General features: G+C 43.0%; 4 protein-coding genes across 4 annotated transcripts; all 4 read left to right on the top strand.

Moving 5' to 3' along the window:
• Window positions 1-2,223: 2,223 nt before the first annotated feature.
• On the top strand, window positions 2,224-4,228 carry LOC128448737 (integumentary mucin C.1). The gene is made up of 3 exons (XM_053431509.1): window positions 2,224-2,229; window positions 2,912-2,943; window positions 2,988-4,228. The coding sequence occupies exons 1-3, from the start codon at window positions 2,224-2,226 to the stop codon at window positions 3,424-3,426; spliced, it is 477 nt and encodes a 158-aa protein (XP_053287484.1). The 3' UTR covers window positions 3,427-4,228.
• A 10,913-nt stretch (window positions 4,229-15,141) lies between these two features.
• LOC128448203 (uncharacterized) lies at window positions 15,142-19,010 on the top strand (the record flags this gene model as incomplete). Its single annotated transcript, XM_053430774.1, has 5 exons — window positions 15,142-15,282; window positions 17,283-17,384; window positions 17,483-17,650; window positions 17,773-17,889; window positions 18,844-19,010. Coding segments are annotated over exons 1-5 (606 nt in total), but the record flags the coding sequence as incomplete, so codon positions are not given.
• A 105-nt stretch (window positions 19,011-19,115) lies between these two features.
• Window positions 19,116-21,934, top strand: LOC128448736 (phospholipase A2 inhibitor and Ly6/PLAUR domain-containing protein-like; the record flags this gene model as incomplete). The annotated part of the gene is made up of 4 exons (XM_053431508.1): window positions 19,116-19,230; window positions 19,329-19,496; window positions 19,621-19,737; window positions 21,762-21,934. Coding segments are annotated over 4 exons (573 nt in total), but the record flags the coding sequence as incomplete, so codon positions are not given.
• A 1,071-nt stretch (window positions 21,935-23,005) lies between these two features.
• Window positions 23,006-24,166, top strand: LOC128448735 (mucin-2-like; the record flags this gene model as incomplete). Its single annotated transcript, XM_053431507.1, has 2 exons — window positions 23,006-23,320; window positions 23,612-24,166. Coding segments are annotated over 2 exons (870 nt in total), but the record flags the coding sequence as incomplete, so codon positions are not given.
• Window positions 24,167-24,466: the final 300 nt, after the last annotated feature.

The following is a 24,466-nucleotide window of genomic DNA, read 5'->3' as shown; positions in this document are numbered from 1 at the left end:
ACAACTACTACCCCAACTACAACAACTACTACCCCAACAACAACTACCACTACCCCAACTACAACAACCACTACCCCAACTACAACAACCACTACACCAACTACAACAACCACTACCCCAACTACAACTACCACTACCCCATCTACAACAACCACTACCCCAACTACAACAACCACTACCCCAACTACAACAACCAGTTCTCCAACTACAACAACCACTACCCCAACTACAACTACCACTACCCCAACTACAACAACCACTACCCCGCCTACAACAACCACTACACCAACTACAACTACCACTACCCCAACTACAACAACCACTACCCCAACTACAACTACCACTACCCCAACTACAACAACCACTACCCCGCCTACAACAACCACTACACCAACTACAACTACCACTACCCCAACTACAACAACCACTACCCCAACTACAACTACCACTACCCCAACTACAACAACCACTACCCCAACTACAACAACCACTACCCCAACTACAACAACCACTACCCCAACTACAACAACCACTACCCCGCCTACAACAACCACTACACCAACTACAACTACCACTACCCCAACTACAACAACCACTACCCCAACTACAACAACCACTACACCAACTACAACAACCACTACCCCAACAACAACAACCACTACCCCAACTACAACTACCACTACCCCAACTACAACAACCACTACCCCATCTACAACAACCACTACCCCAACTACAACAACCAATACCCCAACTACAACAACCACTACCCCAACTACAACTACCACTACACCAACTACAACAACCACTACCCCAACTACAACAACCACTACCCCAACTACAACAACCACTACCCCAACTACAACAACCACTACCCCAACTACAACAACCACTACCCCAACTACAACAACCACTACACCAACTACAACAAACACTACCCCAACTACAACTACCACTACCCCAACTACAACAACCACTACCCAAACTACAACAACCACTACACCAACTACAACAACCACTACCCCAGCAAAAACAACAACCACTACCCCAACAACAACAACCACTTCTCCAACTACAACAACCACTACCCCAACTACAACAACCACTACCCCAACTACAACTACCACTACCCCAACTACAACAACCACTACCCCAACTACAACAACCACTACCCCAACTACAACAACCACTACCCCGCCTACAACAACCACTACACCAACTACAACTACCACTACCCCAACTACAACAACCACTACCACAACTACAACAACCACTACACCAACTACAACAACCACTACCCCAACAACAACAACCACTACCCCAACTACAACTACCACTACCCCAACTACAACAACCACTACCCCAACTACAACAACCACTACCCCAACTACAACAACCACTACCCCAACTACAACAACCACTACACCAACTGCAATAACCATTACCCCAACTACAACAACCACTAGCCCAACTACAACAACCACTACCCCAACTACAACAACCACTACCCCAACTACAACAACCACTACACCAACTGCAATAACCATTACCCCAACTACAACAACCACTAGCCCAACTACAACAACCACTACCCCAACTACAACAACCACTACCCCAACTACAACAACCACTACCCCAACTACAACTACCACTACCCCAACTACAACAACCACTACCCCAACTACAACAACCACTACACCAACTACAACAAACACTACCCCAACTACAAGTACCACAACCCCAACTATAACAACCACTACCCCAACTACAACAACCACTTCTCCAACTACAACAACCACTACCCCAACTACAACAACCACTACCCCAACTACAACTACCACTACCCCAACTACAACAACCACTAGCCCAACTACAAAAACCACTACCCCAACTACAACAACCACTACACCAACTGCAACAACCACTACCCCAACTACAACAACCACTAGACCAACTACAACAACCACTACCCCAACTACAACAACCACTACCCCAACTACAACAACCACTACACCAAGTACAACAACCACTACCCCAACTACAACAACCACTACCCCAACAACCACTACCCCAACAACAACAACCACTACCCCAACTACAACAACCACTACCCCAACTACAACAACCACTACCCCGCCTACAACAACCACTACCCCAACTACAACAACCACTACACCAACTACAGCAACCACGACCCCAACAACAACAACCACTACTCCTATAACCATGGCCGTAACAGCAACTACCACTACCCCAACTACAACAACCATGACCCCAACGACCACTACCCCAACAACAACTACCACTACCCCAACTACAACAACCACGACCCCAACAACAACAACCACTACTCCTATAACCATGCCTCTAACAACAACTACCACTACCCCAACAACAACCACCACTACGCAAACTACAACAACCACTACCCCAACTACAACAACCACTACCCCAACAACAACAACCACTACCCAAGCTACAACAACCACTAGCCCAACAACAACAACCATTCCCCCAACTACAATAACCACCACCCCAACTACAACTACCCCTACCCCAACTACAACAACCACTAGCCCAACTACAACTACAACTCCCCCAACAACAACCACTACGCAAACTACAACAACCACTACGCCAACTACAACAACAACTACCCCAACTACAACAACCACTACCCCGACTACAACTACCACTACCCCGACTACAACAACCACTACCCCAACAACAACAACCACTACCCCAATTACTACAACCACAACCCCAACAACAACAACCACAACCCTGACTACAACCACTACCCCAACTACAACAACCACAACCCCGACTACAACAACAACTACCCCAACTACAACAACCTCTACCCCAACAACAACAACAACCACTACCCCAATTACTACAACCACGGCCCCAGCAACAACAACCACTACCCCTACAACCATGGCCGTATCAACAACTACCACTACCCCAACAACAACAACAACCACTACTCCAACTACAACAACAACTACCCCAACTAAAACAACCACGACCCCAACTTTAACAACCACTACCCCAACTACAACAACCACTACCCCTGCAACAACAACCACTATTCCAACTACAACAACCACTACCCTAACTGCAACAACCACTACCCCTGCAACAACAACCACTACTCCAACTACAACAACAACTTCCCCAACAACAACAACCACTGACCAAACAACAACAACCACTACACCAACTACCACTACTCCAACTACAACAACCACCACGACAACTACAACAACCACTACCCCAACTACAACAACCACTGCCCCAACTACAGGAACAACTGCCCCAACTGCTGCTGCCACAACCACAACTACTACTGCCAGTGATGCCTGTTGTGTCAGAATGGGAATGCTGCATCTGCTGATTGGACTCTTCATTTTCATACTATTTTAGATTTCAGAACAAAAGTGGATGAACCTTTGAATCCACTGGAAGGACTCTGAGAGAAGCCTTAGCAGTCTTTGGTGTACTTGCTGCCATCTTTGATTATAAAATTCCTATTTAGTCCAAAGGGGATAGGGTCTGGGTGAAGTTAAAGTGAGCTAAGTCAGCACCAATGATATAGACAGATGCATACAAAACTTTAACTTTTGTTCAATTTATTAGCCTTAATTTAAGTGAAACATAAATTGCCTCACGGAAACATACTCACTTGAGATTTCATTACAAATCTGTGTTTATTTTTTGAAGTGGACTGAATGCTGTTAAACATGTGATCTTATTTAACTTTTTTTGGCAACTTGTACAACTATGATACCTTATTTAAAAATGTTATATTATTAAATTGTGGCATAAATGAAAGTCAAACTTCAGGAAATGTGTTCAATAAATTAACCATTTAAAAAATGTACAGCTTTATTTCATGCTTCAAGTGAAAGTTTTTCTAAATTTTTTCAATATTTAATATTATTTTAATCTCATATATTTATGCCAATTTGAATCAGTACAGGAGCGAGATGACAATCAAATAAATTCCATTGTTTCTTTTAATGCTCTTAATTCATTTATTAATTTATTACTTTTCTTCAGACGTTTTCCTGAAAATGTAGGAAAAAACTTGTTGTGGTTACTCTTTTGTATATGACACAAATTTCTTTCACATTAGATTAAGGCCACAAAAGATGGGAATGATGATAAATGTGTGTTATTACACAAAAGAAGAAAAATATTTACTGCATTATATGTTGTAATCATTCATTAAACTACTTAAAAAAACAACTTCATTACTGCTGTCAATCTTCCTCCTGATAAATCATACCGGGACCAGCTTCATCAAATAACAATTTTTTATTTTTCCCAGCTGCTTTAGTAGATAAGCCTTTTCCATTCTAGATATGGAAATAAATACATAATTTGAATACATGTATTCGAGAACGTTAATTGTTTTTTTTTTATATGACAGCAGCAGGATGTGTCACATGCTTCTTCTTGTGTGGGTGGAGCTGGAGTTACGCCCCAACACGGCTCAGACAACGACTGGCAGTATAGCAAAAGTTTTCTAATAATTATTCAATGATGATAAATGGTTTTGGTACAGGAAGTCTCGAGGGAAGAAATAAATAACCTGCTTTGTTTGCTGGTGAGATGGTAATGCCGGTGCTCTCTGCAGTACGCAGGATCAAACAAGTGTTGAAACTTAACCCCACAGCGCTGGAAATATAAATATATGCTTTTCGGACCTGATTACCGTAAATCCTTGCAGGAAATGTGACCTGATCACAGACAACGACAATAGTGTAGAAGAAGCCAATTTTCTCTGATTTGCTGTTGTAGGTCATAAAGAAGTTACAATTTTAAGATGAGACCATTTCATAACCTGTGTAGTAAACTTAAAGCTCAGCATGGTCTGAGTGCCCCTTATATATTTCAGAGCTACTAACTCCCTTTGCTCTGAACTGTTATCTAAGTTCTTGCACCCAACACTTTCTAGTAGTTCCTAAATCAAGGTTTGTAACCAAGGATGAGTGGACTTCTGTCACCAGGACCTCATGAGTCTAAGATTCCTTACCTGATGGCACGAATTCAGAATCAGAATCAGAATCAGAATAAGAATTCTTTTATTTGCCAAGTATGTTTGAACTTACAGGAAATTGCTTTGGTGTCGTTCGTTGGTGCACTCAACATAAAACAACAATAAAAAAACAACAATATAGAACAAAATATATACAGTATCAGAGTTATGGGGACGTGCGGTGCTAAGGTGCACCCTCTAATTAATATTGTAATTTGTCCTATCAGAAGCTTTGCATACTAATCCATTTGTCATATCTCAGCCACTCACCTCCTGCTCTGCACTTCCTCGTTCCACAGAGCCCTTCACCGGCCCCACCCACAGACGCACCTGTCTTCCATCAACTCATTAGTCTCCCCAGTTTATCTGCCTGCCTGTTCCCTTTGTCCTCTGTCAGATGGTTTAGTGTGTTCCTGCCTAACCTTCCAGCAGTTTCCCTCCTGCCTTATCTTCTGCCTGATCCCCATCGTGACCTGCCTGCTGTTTCCCTGGACTTATCTTTTGCCTGCTCCTTGTTGGACTTGTTTGTAACCGGACCGACTGCCTGGCTCCTGACCCCTGCTATGTTTAATAAACCCAGAACTTTGCTGATTCTGCTTCAGTGTCCTGGCTTTTGGGTTCACGCCTGCCATTCTGCCGGCCCTGACACCTGAGGAGATTAGCCAGCAATTCACCTGTTTTTAAAACATTTGCTTATGTTTTAAATAATGTATTAAAACGCTTTCTAGGAGAGCATGTTAATGTTTTTAAATTCAACAATTCTTACTCTTTGTTTTGCCTTGTTCTGTGTCGTTTTATTCCAAAGTAATTTTTGACCTTGTTTAGATTAGTGCTTTAGAAACAAAAGCTATTATTTATTAAATGTCAAGTCAGACAACTTTTTCATGTACAGCTTTGGCAGACCTCCTCTAGTCCTTCTCCTCCACTGCTGGATCCACAACATCCGCTATTGTGTAAATGTCTTTACATCAACTTGTGGAATATAACAATGAGTACATGTTCTTTGGGGTCGGTCATCTGAGGCTAAAAGTTGCAGAGGCTAAGACAGGAAACGATTCATTGAGCTGTGGATTGTGATGACAACTTTATCACCAGCAATAGATTTGAGTTTGTCTACTTTTTACAAACCTGATAACAAATTCAATTTGATTTGATTTATAATATTGTTTTTTATTTTTTCAGTTTACAACAGTAAGTTTAAAAACAGTAAAAAAATGTCTGTGTGTGACCCAGCTACTAAATTGATGGTAATAGTGTTTGGTGCATTACAGTGAGTGGTCAGATAAACATTCAGTTACACTTTTTTAAATCTATATGATAAAGCTTGTATCAGTCAACACAGCTCAGTCGATGCTGGAAGCTGAATGAAACGCTTCACATCCACCTGCTGCAGTTTCTTAAAAATACCACAGTGGGGCAGATGTTGACAAAGAAAAAAGAGGTGGTCATGAAAAAGAAACTGCAGTGGCGATTTAGCCTGAAATTTCTGGTGGGGCAATTTTGTATGATGTTATGTCACCGTCACAAAAATAGAGGTAGCTGATTATTATAAGCAGTAAAGTTCAGTAAGATATACTATGGGCTGCATTTTGAGTGCCAGCAGGGAGCAGAAATCCTGTTTCATATACATTTCACATGCTTTAGCAATCAGCGCGACACAAAGATGTTGCCTATAAAACAGCATTAAAGTCAAATGATTGCAACAAAGTAAAAAGATTAGACAGACACATAGCTTCACATCAATACTCTGAATAGAGAGCTTTAGGAGACGTAATGCTACTTTAAACAGCTGCTCTTAAAATGCAGATGTGACTTTAAATACTCACTTTTCAGTTGATCACAGTAAATCTGTTTCTGCAGAATAATAATCTGTGTAACGTAGTCAAGTCAAATGGGTTGACTAGTGAAACAACTTTACATACCATTAGATATCTTACGTGGTGGAGCTAATTCTCCAAACACACTCATCCTCAACTCCATCAACTCTAACGCTTTTCCAGTCGTTTTTCATGTCGGTTCATGTCGGGTCAATAACTCCGTACAGTCCCGTTAGCATCGCCTGCACGCTAGCAGAGCTAAACTAACAAGCCACGTACAGGTACCTGCTCATCACTACTAACCAGTGATGCCAGAAACGCGTTAATCTAATCTCACCACTTTTTTCAGTAACTAGTAATCTAACGCGTTACTATTTCCAAACCAGTAATCAGATTAAAGTTAATTATCCAAGTCACCTTGCGTAACTATTTCGGTATTTGTGGTTAAACCGCTGTGCACGTGCCGCGGCTGGGGGAGCAGTCGCCCCGTCGCCCTCCTCACCACGCCGCCGGAGGCTCGGTGTGCGGCCCGCCTCGACGTTTTTTTAGGGGGGGAGGTGCTCGTCCGCGGTGCGGGGGCTTTCCTTCTTGTGGGCCGCGGGGCGATGTCCGTCGGCGCTGCGGAAGGCGGGGACCGGTTGGAGGGAACCGGGTACGGCGGTCGGCGGCAGCGACTCTGGACGCATGTCGGGCCCTTCTCGCGGATCACCTCAGCTACGGCCCCGTTGGGGGAACCCTCCGTTCGCCCGCGCGGGGGGGGAGGGGGGTCGTTTCTAATAAAGTGAGTGTTGGCAAAACCGGTTGGCATTTTTATGTTGAGGCGGCGGGGGTGTTGTCGGCAGCTGCTGAATGTAACTAATAAAGTAACTTGTAATCTAACTTAGTTACTTTTAAAATCAAGTAACTTGCAAAGTAACTAAGTTACTTTTTCAAAGTAACTATGGCAACACTGCTACTAACCCATAAATACAATACTAAACTTGACTTACCACAGACACGGGATCGCAGACGTCTTTAGCTTCTCTGTCAGGAGAACAAACCGAAGATCAAACCGTGTTATTCATCCAATATGTGAGTGAGACCTCTCCACAGACACTCCTGTTAGCCTGTTAGCTTGTTAGCCTGTTAGCCTGTTAGCTTGTTAGCTCAGGTGAAGCCGAGCAGGCAACAGGCTCGGAGCTGGAGTCGCGTCTCGCATCATTCGAGTCGAGTTGTTAGGCAGATTTCATGGGGCACATCTGAAAGTGCCCCCCCACCCTATGTTAACTGTAGCATTCACAGACAGAGGAGAGAGGGACAGAGCAGAGAGGGACAGAGGAGAGAGGGACAGAGCAGAGAGGGACAGAGGAGAGAGGGACAGAGCAGAGAGGGACAGAGCAGAGAGGGACAGAGGAGAGAGGGACAGAGCAGAGAGAGACAGAGCAGAGACGGACAGAGCAGAGAGGGACAGAGCAGAGAGGGACAGAGCAGAGAGGGACAGAGCAGAGACGGACAGAGCAGAGAGGGACAGAGCAGAGAGGGACAGACCAGAGAGGGACAGAGCAGAGAGAGACAGAGCAGAGAGGGACAGAGCAGAGAGGGACAGAGCAGAGAGCAGAGAGGGACAGAGCAGAGAGGGACAGAGCAGAGAGCAGAGAGGGACAGAGCAGAGAGGGAAAGAGCAGAGAGGGACAGAGCAGAGAGCAGAGAGGGACAGAGCAGAGAGGGACAGATGAGAGAGGGACAGAGCAGAGACGGAAAGAGCAGAGACGGACAGAGCAGAGAGGGACAGAGGAGAGAGGGACAGAGCAGAGAGAGACAGAGCAGAGACGGACAGAGCAGAGAGGGACAGAGCAGAGACGGACAGAGCAGAGAAGGACAGAGCAGAGAGGGACAGAGGAGAGAAGGACAGAGCAGAGAGGGACAGAGCAGAGAGGGACAGACCAGAGAGGGACAGAGCAGAGAGGGACAGGGCAGAGAGGGAAAGAGCAGAGAGCAGAGAGGGACAGAGCAGAGAGTGACAGGGCAGAGACGGACAGAACAGAGGGACAGAGCAGAGACGGAAAGAGCAGAGACGGACAGAGCAGAGAGGGACAGAGGAGAGAGGGAAAGAGCAGAGAGGGACAGAGCAGAGAGCAGAGAGGGACAGAGCAGAGAGGGACAGATGAGAGAGGGACAGAGCAGAGAGGGACAGAGCAGAGAGGGACAGAGCAGAGAGGGACAGAGCAGAGAGGGACAGAGCAGAGAGGGACAGAGCAGAGAGGGACAGAGCAGAGAGGGAAAGAGCAGAGAGGGACAGAGCAGAGAGCAGAGAGGGACAGAGCAGAGAGGGACAGATGAGAGAGGGACAGAGCAGAGACGGAAAGAGCAGAGACGGACAGAGCAGAGAGGGACAGAGGAGAGAGGGACAGAGCAGAGAGAGACAGAGCAGAGACGGACAGAGCAGAGAGGGACAGAGCAGAGACGGACAGAGCAGAGAAGGACAGAGCAGAGAGGGACAGAGGAGAGAAGGACAGAGCAGAGAGGGACAGAGCAGAGAGGGACAGACCAGAGAGGGACAGAGCAGAGAGGGACAGGGCAGAGAGGGAAAGAGCAGAGAGCAGAGAGGGACAGAGCAGAGAGGGACAGAGCAGAGAGGGACAGGGCAGAGAGGGAAAGAGCAGAGAGCAGAGAGGGACAGAGCAGAGACGGACAGAGCAGAGACGGAAAGAGCAGAGAAGGACAGAGCAGAGAGGGACAGAGCAGAGAGGGACAGAACAGAGAGGGACAGAGCAGAGAGGGACAGAGGAGAGAGGGACAGAGCAGAGAGAGACAGAGCAGAGACGGACAGAGCAGAGAGGGACAGAGCAGAGAGGGACAGAGCAGAGACGGACAGAGCAGAGAGGGACAGAGCAGAGAGGGACAGAGGAGAGAGGGACAGAGCAGAGACGGACAGAGCAGAGACGGACAGAACAGAGAGGGACAGAGCAGAGAGGGACAGAGGAGAGAGGGACAGAGCAGAGAGAGACAGAGACGGACAGAGCAGAGACGGACAGAGCAGAGAGGGACAGAGCAGAGACGGACAGAGCAGAGAGGGACAGAGCAGAGAAGGACAGAGGAGAGAGGGACAGAGCAGAGACGGACAGAGCAGAGAGGGACAGAGCAGAGAGGGACAGAGGAGAGACGGACAGAGCAGAGAGGGACAGAGGAGAGACGGACAGAGCAGAGAGGGACAGAGCAGAGAGGGACAGAGCAGAGAGGGACAGAGCAGAGACGGACAGAGCAGAGAGGGACAGAGCAGAGAGGGACAGAGGAGAGAGGGACAGAGCAGAGACGGACAGAGCAGAGACGGACAGAACAGAGAGGGACAGAGCAGAGAGGGACAGAGGAGAGAGGGACAGAGCAGAGAGAGACAGAGACGGACAGAGCAGAGACGGACAGAGCAGAGAGGGACAGAGCAGAGACGGACAGAGCAGAGAGGGACAGAGCAGAGAAGGACAGAGGAGAGACGGACAGAGCAGAGAGGGACAGAGCAGAGAGGGACAGAGGAGAGACGGACAGAGCAGAGAGGGACAGAGGAGAGAGGGACAGAGCAGAGAGGGACAGAGGAGAGAGGGACAGAGCAGAGAGAGACAGAGCAGAGACGGACAGAGCAGAGAGGGACAGAGCAGAGAGGGACAGAACAGAGAGGGACAGAGCAGAGAGGGACAGGGCAGAGACGGACAGAACAGAGAGGGACAGAGCAGAGAGGGACAGAGGAGAGAGGGACAGAGCAGAGAGGGACAGAGGAGAGAGGGACAGAGCAGAGACGGACAGAGCAGAGAGGGACAGAGCAGAGAGGGACAGAACAGAGAGGGACAGAGCAGAGAGGGACAGGGCAGAGACGGACAGAACAGAGAGGGACAGAGCAGAGACGGACGGCAAGAGAGAAGCATTTCACAGAGCAAGCACACAGACAGAAACACACAAATCAAATGACTCCAAAACAAGACTCTAATGCTTGCAAGGGTTCTTTGTTAGATGAAGGGTGTCATTAAGAACCCTTGAATAACAGCATAATACAGATCACTTATACCAGTGTCCCTAAATTCACATTCAAGATTCCTTTATTGGTCCAAGGGCACATAGACAGGGGGGGTAGGGAGAGTCCTCTTGACGTCTTAAATTTCCTTTTCAGTTTCTATTATTTCTCTGTGTGCACACGGCACTGCAGTCGCATGAGATTTTATGGGCAGTGGCAGGGCATTTACCAATATGCAAATGTGCATCTTCCAAAGATATTGGAATTCATCAATATAAGAACACTGAGTTTTATTAGGAAAGTTCTGAAGAACAAACTCAGAAAAATTCTGAAGAAAATCATGGTAGATGAGGTAGATCAAACCAATTATAGCCTCCAAAACCTAATGCTGAACATCTTGCAACAACAACAGTCCATGTTTTGCACTAATTGAGGCGTTCTTGACAGACCCTTGAATAACAGCTTAATACAGATCACTTATACCAGTGTCCCTAAATTCACATTCAAGATTCCTTTATTGGTCCAAGGGCACTTAGACAGCCCCCCTGTCTAAGTAGGGAGAGTCCTCTTGGACTTAAACAGATCCAGGACTGGTCCATATCGAGGTATGTTTGTGTCAGTCATTGAACCAGTGACCTTCCAGTCTAATGTCCGTCTTTTGTTATGAGTATCGACTCAAGGTGTGATCTCCTGTGTTGAAAGGCACAAGCATTTAGAGATGAATGTAATGACGCACTTTTATTGGCTATGTTAGAAGCGATCTAAATGCCAAGACTGGTTTAACAAGAAACATGTTTATGAATCTTGCGTAAGGATAACAATAATACAGGTGTTGCAGCTTCCCACAAACCTTAAATCATATTTATCAACCTGGCCCTGAAGAGTCTGATTTTTATATTAATACTTGTTTTGTCTCTTCCTGGTTTTGTCCTTTTTGCATCACTTTAAAGTAGTTTGCGTATCTTTCAGCCTTTTTGCTCATTTATCAGAATCAGAATCAGAATCAGAAAGTATTTATTGCCAAGTAGGTTTACACCTACAAGGAATTTGCTCTGGTTATTGGTGCATACAATGAACATAGAAACATAAAAACATAAAACACAATAAATACAACACACATTATAAAAGCAATAAAAATAAACAATATATATTAACTCACTATTTACTTCTTATTTACTCCCTTTTTCTAATATTTAGACAAAGTAACATTTATTTAGACATAAACATATCTAAATAAAATATAGATAATAGATAAAAGATATAAAAAGTGATGTAAAAAGTGAAATGCAAGATGCAAAACAGTGAACAGTGTCAGAGTGCAATATGCAATGTAATGCAGTATAATATAAAATAATATAATGTGTTAATTTAACACATCCTTGAGGTGTGGGGGCGGAATAAAAGACAGAGTCAGGTGGGGGTCCCAGGCCTTATTGTCTCTGTGTTGTCATTTGCTTGACTTTATAAGGAGAAATATTAACACTCTCTTGACACAGAGGTTCTGGACCAGGGTCCCCCCTCCCCCTCTCCGTCCATGAAGATAATATATCATTTTAGACAGCATATGAAACATGAAGCAGTTTTAACAAAACACCACAAACCTGTTTTGTAGTTTCTAATAATTAAGTCGGCAGCAGCTGAGGTTTTGCAGGTTATTGTTGTAATACTATTTCCACATGAGTGAATATAGGGACAATGGGTAAAATGACACTACATCCATGAGCAGCACTTTTTCTATCAGGGGCAATTCAGGGTTCATTATCTTGCCCAAGGACACTTCGGCATTCAGATGAGGAAGACGTCCAATTAAGTCTCCAAAAGTGAAATAGATTATTTCCCATTGTTTAGGCGTTGTTGGCGTCCTCACACAGAAACGGTTCCCACCCAAACAAACATCTGAAGCATCTGTGGGAGAAGCTTTATTACCTACCTGAAGAAAAACATACTTTTGATTTCTAAAGGCCAGAGATATAAATAGAGAGGCTGTTCCATCAATTCAACAATAGGAGGTGTGGTAATGTTGCTAAAGAACATCAACAATACAGCACAACACACTATAGAGAACAGCACGTTTATTTTTCTATGCAATTCCATCACTGACACGATTTTGAGATCAGTAGCAAAAATAAAAAATTTGAATCTGTGCCTGAACTAAATCACAGCAGCCATCTTGACCTGGAGTCATATTCAGTCTCTGTAGAACAAGACCTTTGCAAATTGAAATGTCTGTTTGACCATTTCATGTCACAATGTCTCCAGGTCTAATATCCTGGAAAACAGTTCAACCAAAGTTACACTGATTCTAAAACATGTATTAAAAATATAGTTTTAAACTTCTGACTTTACATCACATGAACCTTTGATGGAGACTATAGTGTAAGAATTAGCTGTGGACAGGAAACCTGAGGAAACAGCCATGGTCCATTATTACTCTTTGTGTTAAAACCTTTTTAAGCCATGGGGTTTTAATCTTTGTAAAACTATAAAGTCCACTTTTCCAAGTCTTTTTATTTCTGGGTGACGTCACAGCTGAGTGTGAGGTCCATCCTCAACGACTTCTTGGGAGGTCAAAGGTAACGTTGTGCGATGTGCAGCAGTTGAGGTAAAACTGAATGAGTGAAAAAAATAGAGAGAGGCTGTGCGTCAGTTCAGTAGTAGGTGTGGCAGTGTACCAGGGCGTCAACAATACAGCTGTCTGAGTACCAACCCTTTCTTTATTGACTTTAATAAATAACTTTACTGACGTGATGTTATTTGTTCGCCTGTCAGATAGACAGCTTGGTATGAATCCTGGGACAATGAAACAGCAGCATGTGAAATACGTTGATGAACTGTTGCCAGCATCACGTTTGCTGCGCTGCTGCTACTTCTACCCCAATCTGTTTCCATGTGGTTTGTCATTAATGATGACGACTGATCAGTTGTTGATTGATCAGTTGTTGATGATCAGTTGCATATTAAATCCCCCCCCCCCCCCCCACCCCCCCCCCCCCCCACACACACACACACAGAGGCGGGAGGGGCCATGGTGCAGACCATAACAAAGATCCTCCACCAACAGACTGAGGAGAAGAATCTACCCCAGAGCCATGACCTTCATCACACTCCTCCGTGCCCCAACACATCATAGTCTGTCAAACCACCTTTCAGAATGCACCTTCACACACATCAAGGACTATGAAGGAAACACACACACACACACACACACACATATCAAGGGCTGTGATTAACACACTCACACACACTCCTTCCTCAGGGACTGAAATCACCAAAATAATCTTGTTTTTCACTGTAAATTTTTTTATTTCTTATCTTTTGTATGTAGTTTGTTGCTGATGCTTCTACTATTGTTGTTTTCTATATTTCTCCACATCTTGACACCTATATATAGATATATCTTGGAAAGATAAGACTCTTATACTTTTATAGTGCAATGATGACAATAAAGATCTTGAATTTAGAATGAACTACTGGTTATTGCACAGTGTGACATTTTATTTCCTTTTAATGTAATTTTGTGCTTGTTTTTCTAAATACAATTTACTTTCCAGGTCAATATTCTACAAACCCTAGGTTTTGCTTATTAATGCAACACACTGGTAATAAAAAACAACTCGGCAAGATTCAATGTTTAATGTTTCTTTCATTGCAATGTTGGTAAAACTATATGATGATATATAATGATAGAAAACATGTGTAATGTTTTACTTACAATTAACTTAAATTTAACCCAGTAATACTGAGTTTTGTTCGATGTATAGTCTACTCAATTAACTGGATTAGTGTTATATCATATAATTATTATTAACATATATTTATTTAATATTTTTTTATTGGCTGCTGCATCAAGATTTATTAAGAAACAGGTTACCAGTTTCACAACATTCCAGATGATGAATGACAAGAAGCGATTGTGACATGTGATCATTGTAAAAAACGCTTTTCTTTTATTTAGAGTTCTGAGAAACATGAAATCAAAACTTTTAATGACAGATTCTGCTACTCAGAGAAAGTCTGTTAAACTCAATAATTAAGCCGTATCGAATACATTGATATATTTATATATATATAGTACATATAAATACTTAGATGATCCTGAGGGAAATGTAGGTCTATGTTTTATTCTTTTTGATTTTGGTGCACTATCCTGAACAGGTTAACAGTGACTAAGTTAAAATGGGTGTGTTGTCGTGTGCTGATGTGTTTTCTATGTGACAAAAGAGAGACTGACAGTTTGAATGATCACGCTGTAAAAATTGAAACACGCCCAATCCCTGAGATATTCAGACATGTATCAGCCATACAGGCGTTCATCACCTGTAGAGTATATAAAGTGCCTCCGTGCAGATGAGAGGTCGTATAAGGAATCTACTGAACTTACCTGTTCATCATGATGAAGCTGCTTCTTTCTCTGACTCTCATCTGGGCGCTCTCCAGCACAGGTAACTAATTACTATTTTTAGTAATATATTATTATTGATCATATTGTATTATTAATATCCTTGACAATATAAGGAGGCTCTATTGATCCTCAGAGGAGAAATTCATAAGTTACAGTACAGCAGTACAAGAAACAGACTAAACAGGTAGGAAGCAGATAAAATAATTTAGAGTCATGTACAGTGCTGTGAAAAAGTATTTGCCCCCTTCCAGATTTTTCGATTTTTTGGCATATTTGTCCCACTTAAATGATTCAGAACATCAAACAAATTTTAATATTAGACAAAGATAACCCAAGTAAATACAAAATGCAGTTTTTAAATCATGATTTCACTTATTAAGGGAAAAAAGCTATCCAAACCTACCTGGTCCATTGTGAAAAAGTAATTGCCCCCTAAACCTAATAACTGGTTGTGCCACCCTTGGCGGCAACAACTGCAATCAAGCATTTGCGATAACTGGCAATGAGTCTTACACATCGCTGTGGAGGAATTTTGGCCCACTCTTCTTTGCAGAATAGTTTTAATTCAGCCACATTGTAGTTTTTTTTGTTGTATTAACGGCTTGTTTAAGGTCATGCCACAGCATCTCAATCAGATTTAAGTCCAGACTTTGACTAGGCCACTCCAAAACCTTTATTTTGTAGAGGTGGACAAGCTGGTGTGTTTCGGATCATTGTCCTGCTGCATAACCCAAGTCCACTTGAGCTTGAGGTCACATCTGATGGCCGGACATTCTCATTCAGGATTTTCTGGTAGAGAGCAGAATTCATGGTTCCATCAATTGTGGCAAGTCGTCCAGGTCCTGAAGCTGCAAAATAGCCCCAGACCATCACACTACCACCACCATGTTTGACTGTTGCTATGATGTTGTTTTTATGAAATGCTGTGTTAGTTTTACGCCAGATGTCACGCGGTGCACATCTTCCAAAAGTTCATCTTTTGTTTCGTCAGTCCACAAAATATTTGCCCAAAAGTCTTTGGGATCATCAAGATGTTTTTTGGCAAATGTGAGACGAGCCTTTGTGTTATTTTTGGTCAGCAGTGGCTTTTGTCTTGGAACTCTGCCATGGATAGCATTTTTGCCCAGTGTCTTTCTTATTGCTGAATCATGAACACTGACCTTAATTGAGGCAAGTGAGGCCGGCAGTTCCTTAGATGTTGTTCTGGAGTCTTTTATGACCTCCTGGATAATAATAATAATAATAATAATAATACATTTTATTTATAAGGCGCCTTTCAGGATACTCAAGGTCACCGGAGTATCGATGCGCTCTTGGAGTAATTTTGGTATGCCAGCCACTCCTGGGAAGGTTCACCACTGTTCCAAGTCTTCTCCATATGAGGATAATGGCTCTCACCGTGGTTCACTGAAGTCCCAAAGCCTTAGAAATGGCTTCGTAACCCTTTCCAGACTGATACATGTCAATTACTTTGTTTCTCATCTGTTTTGGAATTTCTTTTAGATCGAGGCACGATGTGTTGCTTTTTGAGATCTTTTAGCCTACTTCACTTTGTCAGACAGGTTCTATTTAAGTTGTTTCTTTATTCAACAGGTCGTGCAGTAATCAGGCCTGGGTGTAGCTAGTGAAATTGAATTCAGCTTTCCAAAAAATTTTGTTAATCACAATTCATTCATGATTTATCATGGGGTGCAATTACTTTTTCACATAGGGCCAGGTAGGTTTGGATAGCTTTTTCCCCTTAATAAGTGAAATCATCATTTAAAAACTGCATTTGATGTTTACTCAGGTTATCTTTGTCTAATATAAAAACTGGTTTGATGATCTGAAACATTTAAGTGTGACAAATATGCAACAACATAAGAAACCAGGAAGGCGGCAAATACTTTTTCACAGCACTGTATGTAGTGTCTATTTATATTTAAATTACAACCCATATGTCTGAAACTCCTTTTGAACAGTGAAAAGATGTTTGAGCCTTTATGAACCACAATTTAGATCAGATCAACATATCACTGACTATTTTTCTCCACATTGCAGGTGAAGCACTTTTGTGTGAAACTTGTACGAATGTTACCTGTTCAGCCACAGTATCAGTTACATGTCCCACAGGCACGATGTGTATCACAGCTTCCATTCAAGGTAAACTTCTCTACAAGTTACTTTCCAGTGAAATACATGTACTGCAAAGTGACGTGTGCTTTCCATCACCATTAACAAACTGCACTTTGACTCTGCAGCCGTTTCATCTGGGACTCCTGGACAGCAAATCTACAAGGCCTGTGCCCCCCCCTCCCTGTGTCCAGCCACAGGCTCTCAGACATTTTCAGTTAACTTGGCTGTTTCCAGTGCACTTGCAAGTGCTACATGCTGCAACACAGACAGCTGCAACTCCAACACTCTGCCTTGTAAGTAGATGTAGATGACTCTTATTAATCTGCATCCTTCTCCTGACATGTTGTTTTTAATCCCTAACACTTCCATCTTCTCTCTTCCTCTAATAAACAGTATCATTTTTTGTCTGTTTCAGTCCCTGTGGTTCCAGCAGTTAACAGTCTACAGTGTCACTTCTGTAACCCCATCACCTCTGATTGCAGCTCTTCAGTACAATGTAAGGGAACAGAGGATCGCTGCTTTCAAGCCAGTGGTAAGTCTTCTTCTTATATACTGCATTTAAACAAAGATTACTTCAAACCTATTCTACTACCGTTAAGTATTTTTAACATATTCATACTAATGAGTGAAGAGTTAAGATATTTTTACTCATGTACTAAACATTTAAAGCACTTTAATTAAATATGCCTTATTTTTCGTAGATAATTATCTAGAAAATTCAGAGATATATATATATTTTTAAAAGGCTCTGTTTTTCTTAGATAATTGTAATCTAGTATTTTGATGAAGTTACATTTTGCATGGACGTTTCGCATATTTTGTTTGGCACGATTTATTGTATTAGCACCATGACGAAATAAAAATCTCTTAATTTGTCAACAAAAAAGTTTTTGCTCATTTTGAGCTTCTTTAATTCCAAAATGATTTAATGAACAATTCTATGTTTTAATAATAATTGAACTAAGAAATGGTAACAGCTTTGAAAACATGAGATAAATACTGCAACAATGAACATTGACATTAACAAACTCATTAATTGAGTTAGATTTAGTTCAACATTTTGACTGACGTGAACGTATGTTTAAATTCTGGACTTGCTTCTTTCACTGAGACAAGTAACTTAACATCAGACTGAAACACAGTGTTCTGCTGCCCTCTGCTGGTTGAAAGCTTCAGGCCGGTATCACCTCTGAAAACAACCAGTATAGTTGAAGGGTGTGGTGGGATTGGATCACACGTATTCTCTGTTGCACACATGAGAACATATAACTGTGAAATCAGTGATGTCACGAGGTCCTGAAGTACACGTGTACATGTCAGTAATAAGGTGCGATGTTAAAATACTTCACGATTGTAACCATGGCAACGATTAATGTTAATTACTGTCATCAAAAACATTTCCTTGTGAATTCAAGTTCCTCTTAAAGTGAAGACTTCTCTCTGAAATTATCCAACTAACAAACCTACGATTGTGTTCCATCTTTAGTGACAAATACGGGCGGCACTTCTCCAGCTTTTGGCTGTGCATCTACAAATCTGTGTGCAGCTGCTGCCAGCCTGGGGTCACTGCCTTTCATGCAAGATGTTGGTACCATTACCAGTGGACCAGCCTGTTGTGGGACTAGTTTGTGTAACACTCTCACTACAACAACCACTACCCCTACAACGACTACCACTACCCCAACTACAACAACCACTACCCCAACAACAACAACCACTTCTCCAACTACAACAACCACTACCCCAACTACAACAACCACTACACCAACTACAACAACACTTGTGTGTGAAACTTGTACGAATGTTACCTGTTCAACCACAGCAGCAGTTACATGTCCCACAGGCACGATGTGTATCACAGCTTCCATTCAAGGTAAACTTCTCTACAAGTTACTTTCCAGTGAAATACATGTACTGCAAAGTGACGTGTGCTTTCCATCACCATTAACAAACTGCACTTTGACTCTGCAGCCGTTTCATCTGGGACTCCTGGACAGCAAATCTACAAGGCCTGTGCCCCCCCCTCCCTGTGTCCAGCCACAGGCTCTCAGACATTTTCAGTGAACTTGGGTGTTTCCAGTGCACTTGCAAGTGCTACATGCTGCAACACAGACAGCTGCAACTCTGTCACTCTGCCTTGTAAGTAGATGTAGATGAGTCTTCTTAATCTGCATCCATCTCCTGAAATGTTCTGTTTTTAATCCATAACACTTCCATCTTCTCTCTTCCTCTAATAAACAGTATCATTTTTTGTCTGTTTCAGTCCCTATGGTTCCAGCAGTTAACAGTCTACAGTGTCACGTTTGTAACCCCATGACCTCTGATTGCAGCTCTTCAGTACAATGTAAGGGAACAGAGGATCGCTGCTTTCAAGCCAGTGGTAAGTCTTCTTCTTATATACTGCATTAAACAAAGTTTACTTCAAACCTATTCTACTACCTTTAAGTATTTTTAACATATTCATACTAAAGAGTGACGAGTTAAGATATATTTACTCATGCACTAAACTTTTAAAGCACTTTAATTAAATCTGTATCATCTGTGTTAGTCTGTATTTATGATCCATAACATTAGAGATTAAAAGCTTACTTTTTACTGCCTTATGTCTTTTTATGAAAAGTTTATTTTCTCTTCATGTTACGATCATCATTATGTTTTAGAATTAAACAGCACCCAGGACATAAAGTAGTTAAGACAAGTTTCATCTTAACCAGTTGACAAAACTATTAATTATTAATATATTTTGATGAAGTTTCATTTTGCCTGGACCTTTCGCATCTTTTGTTTGGCACAATTTCTTGTTTTAGCGCCATGACGAATAGCGTTGCCTAAAGGGGACATATTATGAAAATTCCACTTTTGTAGTGCTTCTACACGTTAATTTGGGTATCTGGCATGTCTACCTACCCAAAAACTCTGGATGAAAACGACTCCTGCGATTTGTTGTGGTTCCTCTATGTCAGAAACGTTACGCTAGAGTGCGTCGAATGGGATTACGACCGAAATAAACGTCATAGTCACACCATGCCCATGTAGGGAGTCTCGCTACATGGCCTTGGACGAGCGAGCTAACCGGGCCGGTGGAGCCCGGCTAGCATTAGCTTGCTGCTGCTACCCGTCAGACATTAAAGTGGCCGCATAAACAAGGGACCCCCGGGACACCTCTAAACGTTGACTCAACAGTGTGGAAAGATGCTGCTGCTGCGCCAGTTCAAGCTCCCACTGCTCCGACTGCAGGGCTGCGCTGGGGAGCTGGGGCTCTCGCAGCCAGGCTCACTGGGGGTGAGGATGGCGGGACACTCAAAACAGGTCAATCTAAGGAGGGCTGTTTTAGACAGGGTAAAAAGGTGCTGTTTTAAATGATCCTTGTGGTATTTTGACCAAAATATGTTACAGACATTTCATTAAGACTCCAAGGAGCCATATCAGCTGTGGTAAAATGGGCATAATATGTCCCCTTTAAAACTTTCAGACTCTCCTTCTGTAAAAATAACAGTGACCTACAAAAGACTAACAAACGAAATATTGGAATTATGGACAAAAATGGAAACTATCCTTTATCTCTCTGTAGCATATCCCCCGGAAGATGGTCGAGACTTTCAACAGATTTTTTCAGGTTCATTTGAAACTTCCCTAAACAACACAGTAAGAGCTTGTGCCTCTTTGGAGGGTCGCTAAAACATAAAACTATTCCTTTGTGAAGTTACAGATTCATAACAGTAAGTTTGTGTCTATACAGGAACTAAGATTTCAAGGGAATGCTTTACACTTCCTTATAAAAATATCTTTCTTTGTCGACAAAAAAGTTTTTGCTAATTGTGATTTTCTTTGATTCCAAAATGACTTAAATGAACAATTCTTTGTTTTAATAATAATTGAACTAAGAAATGGTAACAGCCTTGAAAACATAAGATGATTACTGCACAACAATAAACATTGAACAAACTCATTAATTGAGTTAGATTTAGTTCAACATTTGTACTGACGTGAACGTATGTTTAAATTGTGAACTTGCTTCTTTCACTGAGACAAGTAACTTAACATCAGACTGAAACACAGTGTTCTGCTGCCCTCTGCTGGTTGAAAGCTTCAGGCCTGTATCACCTCTGAAAACAACCAGTATAGTTGAAGGGTGTGGTTGGATTGGATCACACGTATTCTCTGCTGCACACGTGAGAACATATAACTGTGAAATCAGTGATGTCACGAGGTCCTGAAGTACACGTGTACATGTCAGTAATAAGGTGCGATGTTAAAATACTGCACCACTGTAACCATGGCAACAACTAATGTTAAACTACTGTCATCAAAAATATTTCCTTGTGAATTCATGTTATTCTTAAAGTGAAGAATTCTCTCTGAAATTATCCAACTAACAAACCTACAATTGTGTTTCATCTTTAGTGACAAATACGGGCGTCACTTCTCCAGCTTTTGGCTGTGCATCTACAAATCTGTGTGCAGCTGCTGCCAGCCTGGGGTCACTGCCTTTCATGCAAGATGTTGGTACCATTACCAGTGGACCAGCCTGTTGTGGGACTAGTTTGTGTAACACTCTCACTACAACAACAACAACCACTTCTCCAACTAAAACAACCACTACCCCAACTACAGCAACCACTACCCCAACTGCAACTACCACTACCCCACCTACAACAACAACTAGCCCAACTACAACTACCACTACACCAACTACAACAACCACTACACCAACTACAACAACCACTACCCCAACTACAACAACAACTATCCCAACTACAACAACCACTACCCCAGCTACAACTACACCTAACACAACTACAACAACCACTAGCCCAACTACAACAACCACTACCCCAACAACAACAACCACAACCCCAGCTACAACAACCACTACCCCAACAACAACAACCACTACCCCAACAACAACAACCACTACCCCAACTACAACAACCACTACACCAACTACAACAACCACTACCCCGCCTACAACAACCACTACCCCAACTACAACAACCACTACACCAACTACAACAACCACTACCCCAACTACAACTACCACTACCCCAACTACAACAACCACTACCCCAACTACAACAACCACTACACCAACTACAACTACAACTACAACTACCCCAACTACAACAACCACTACCCCAACTACAACAACCACTACTCCAACTACAACAACCACTACATCAACTACAACTACCACTACCCCAACTACAACAACCACTACCCCAACTACAACAACCACTACCCCAACTACAACAACCACTACCCCAACTACAACAACAACGACCTCTCCAACTACCACTACCCCAACTACAACAACCACTACCCCAACTACAACAACCACTACCCCAACTACAACAACAACGACCTCTCCAACTACAACAACCACTACCCCAACTACAACAACCACTACTCCAACTACAACAACCACTACCCCAACTACAACAACCACTACCCCAACAACAACAACCACTACCCCAGCTACAACAACCACTACCCCAACTACAACAACCACTACACCAACTACAACAACAACTACCACAACTACAACAACAACTACCCCAAATACAACAACCACTAACCCGCCTACAACAACCACTACCCCAACTACAACAACCACTACACCAACTACAACAACCACTACCCCAACTACAACTACCACTACACCAACTACAACAACCACTACCCCAACTACACCAACCACTACCCCGACAACAACAACCACTACCCCAACTACAACAACCACTACACCAACTACAACAACCACTACCCCAACAACAACAACCACTAGCCCAACTACAACAACCACCACCCCAACAACAACAACCACAACCCCAACAACAACAACCACTACCCCAACAACAACAACCACTACCCCAACTACAACAACCACTACACCAACTACAACAACCACTACCCCAACTACAACAACCACTACACCAACTACAACAACCACTACCCCAACTACAACTACCACTACCCCAACTACAACAACCACTACCCCAACTACAACAACCACTACACCAACTACAACTACCACTACCCCAACTACAACAACCACTACCCCAACTACAACAACCACTACTCCAACTATAACAACCACTACACCAACTACAACTACCACTACCCCAACTACAACAACCACTACCCCAACTACAACAACCACTACCCCAACTACAACAACCACTACCCAAACTACAACAACAACGACCTCTCCAACTACCACTACCCCAACTACAACAACCACTACCCCAACTACAACAACCACTACCCCAACTACAACAACATCGACCTCTCCAACTACAACAACCACAACCCCAACTACAACAACCACTACTCCAACTACAACAACCACTACCCCAACTACAACAACCACTACCCCAACAACAACAACCACTACCCCAGCTACAACAACCACTACCCCAACTACAACAACCACTACACCAACTACAACAACAACTACCCCAACTACAACAACAACTACACCAACTACAACAACCACTAACCCGCCTACAACAACCACTACCCCAACTACAACAACCACTACACCAACTACAACAACCACTACCCCAACTACAACTACCACTACACCAACTACAACAACCACTACCCCAACTACACCAACCACTACCCCGACAACAACAACCACTACCCCAACTACAACAACCACTACACCAACTACAACAACCACTACCCCAACAACAACAACCACTAGCCCAACTACAACAACCACCACCCCAACAACAACAACCACAACCCCAACAACAACAACCACTACCCCAACAACAAAAACCACTACTCCAACTACAACAACCACTACACCAACTACAACAACCACTACCCCAACTACAACAACCACTACCCCTCCTACAACAACCACTACCCCAACTACAACAACCACTACAGCAACTACAACTACCACTACCCCAACTACAACAACCACTTCCCCAACTACAACAACCACTACCCCAACTACAACGACCACTACCCCAACTACAACAACCACTACACCAACTACAACTACCACTACCCCAACAACAACAACCACTACCCCAACTACAACAACCACTACCCCAACTACAACAACCACTACCCAGCCTACAACAACCACTAGC

Source organism: Pleuronectes platessa, chromosome 9, assembly GCF_947347685.1.
Source record: "Pleuronectes platessa chromosome 9, fPlePla1.1, whole genome shotgun sequence".
NCBI lineage: Eukaryota > Metazoa > Chordata > Actinopteri > Pleuronectiformes > Pleuronectidae > Pleuronectes > Pleuronectes platessa.
Note: the sequence above shows the minus strand (reverse complement) of the source record. Positions and strands in the feature narration are given on the sequence as shown.

What these genes read in the sequence shown, in the direction of transcription:
- LOC128448737 (XM_053431509.1), top strand. An exon ending in CTACCCCTACAACCATGGCC is followed by an intron (nt 2,944 to 2,987) that starts GTATCAACAACT and finishes AACAACCACTAC; the next exon opens with TCCAACTACAACAACAACTA.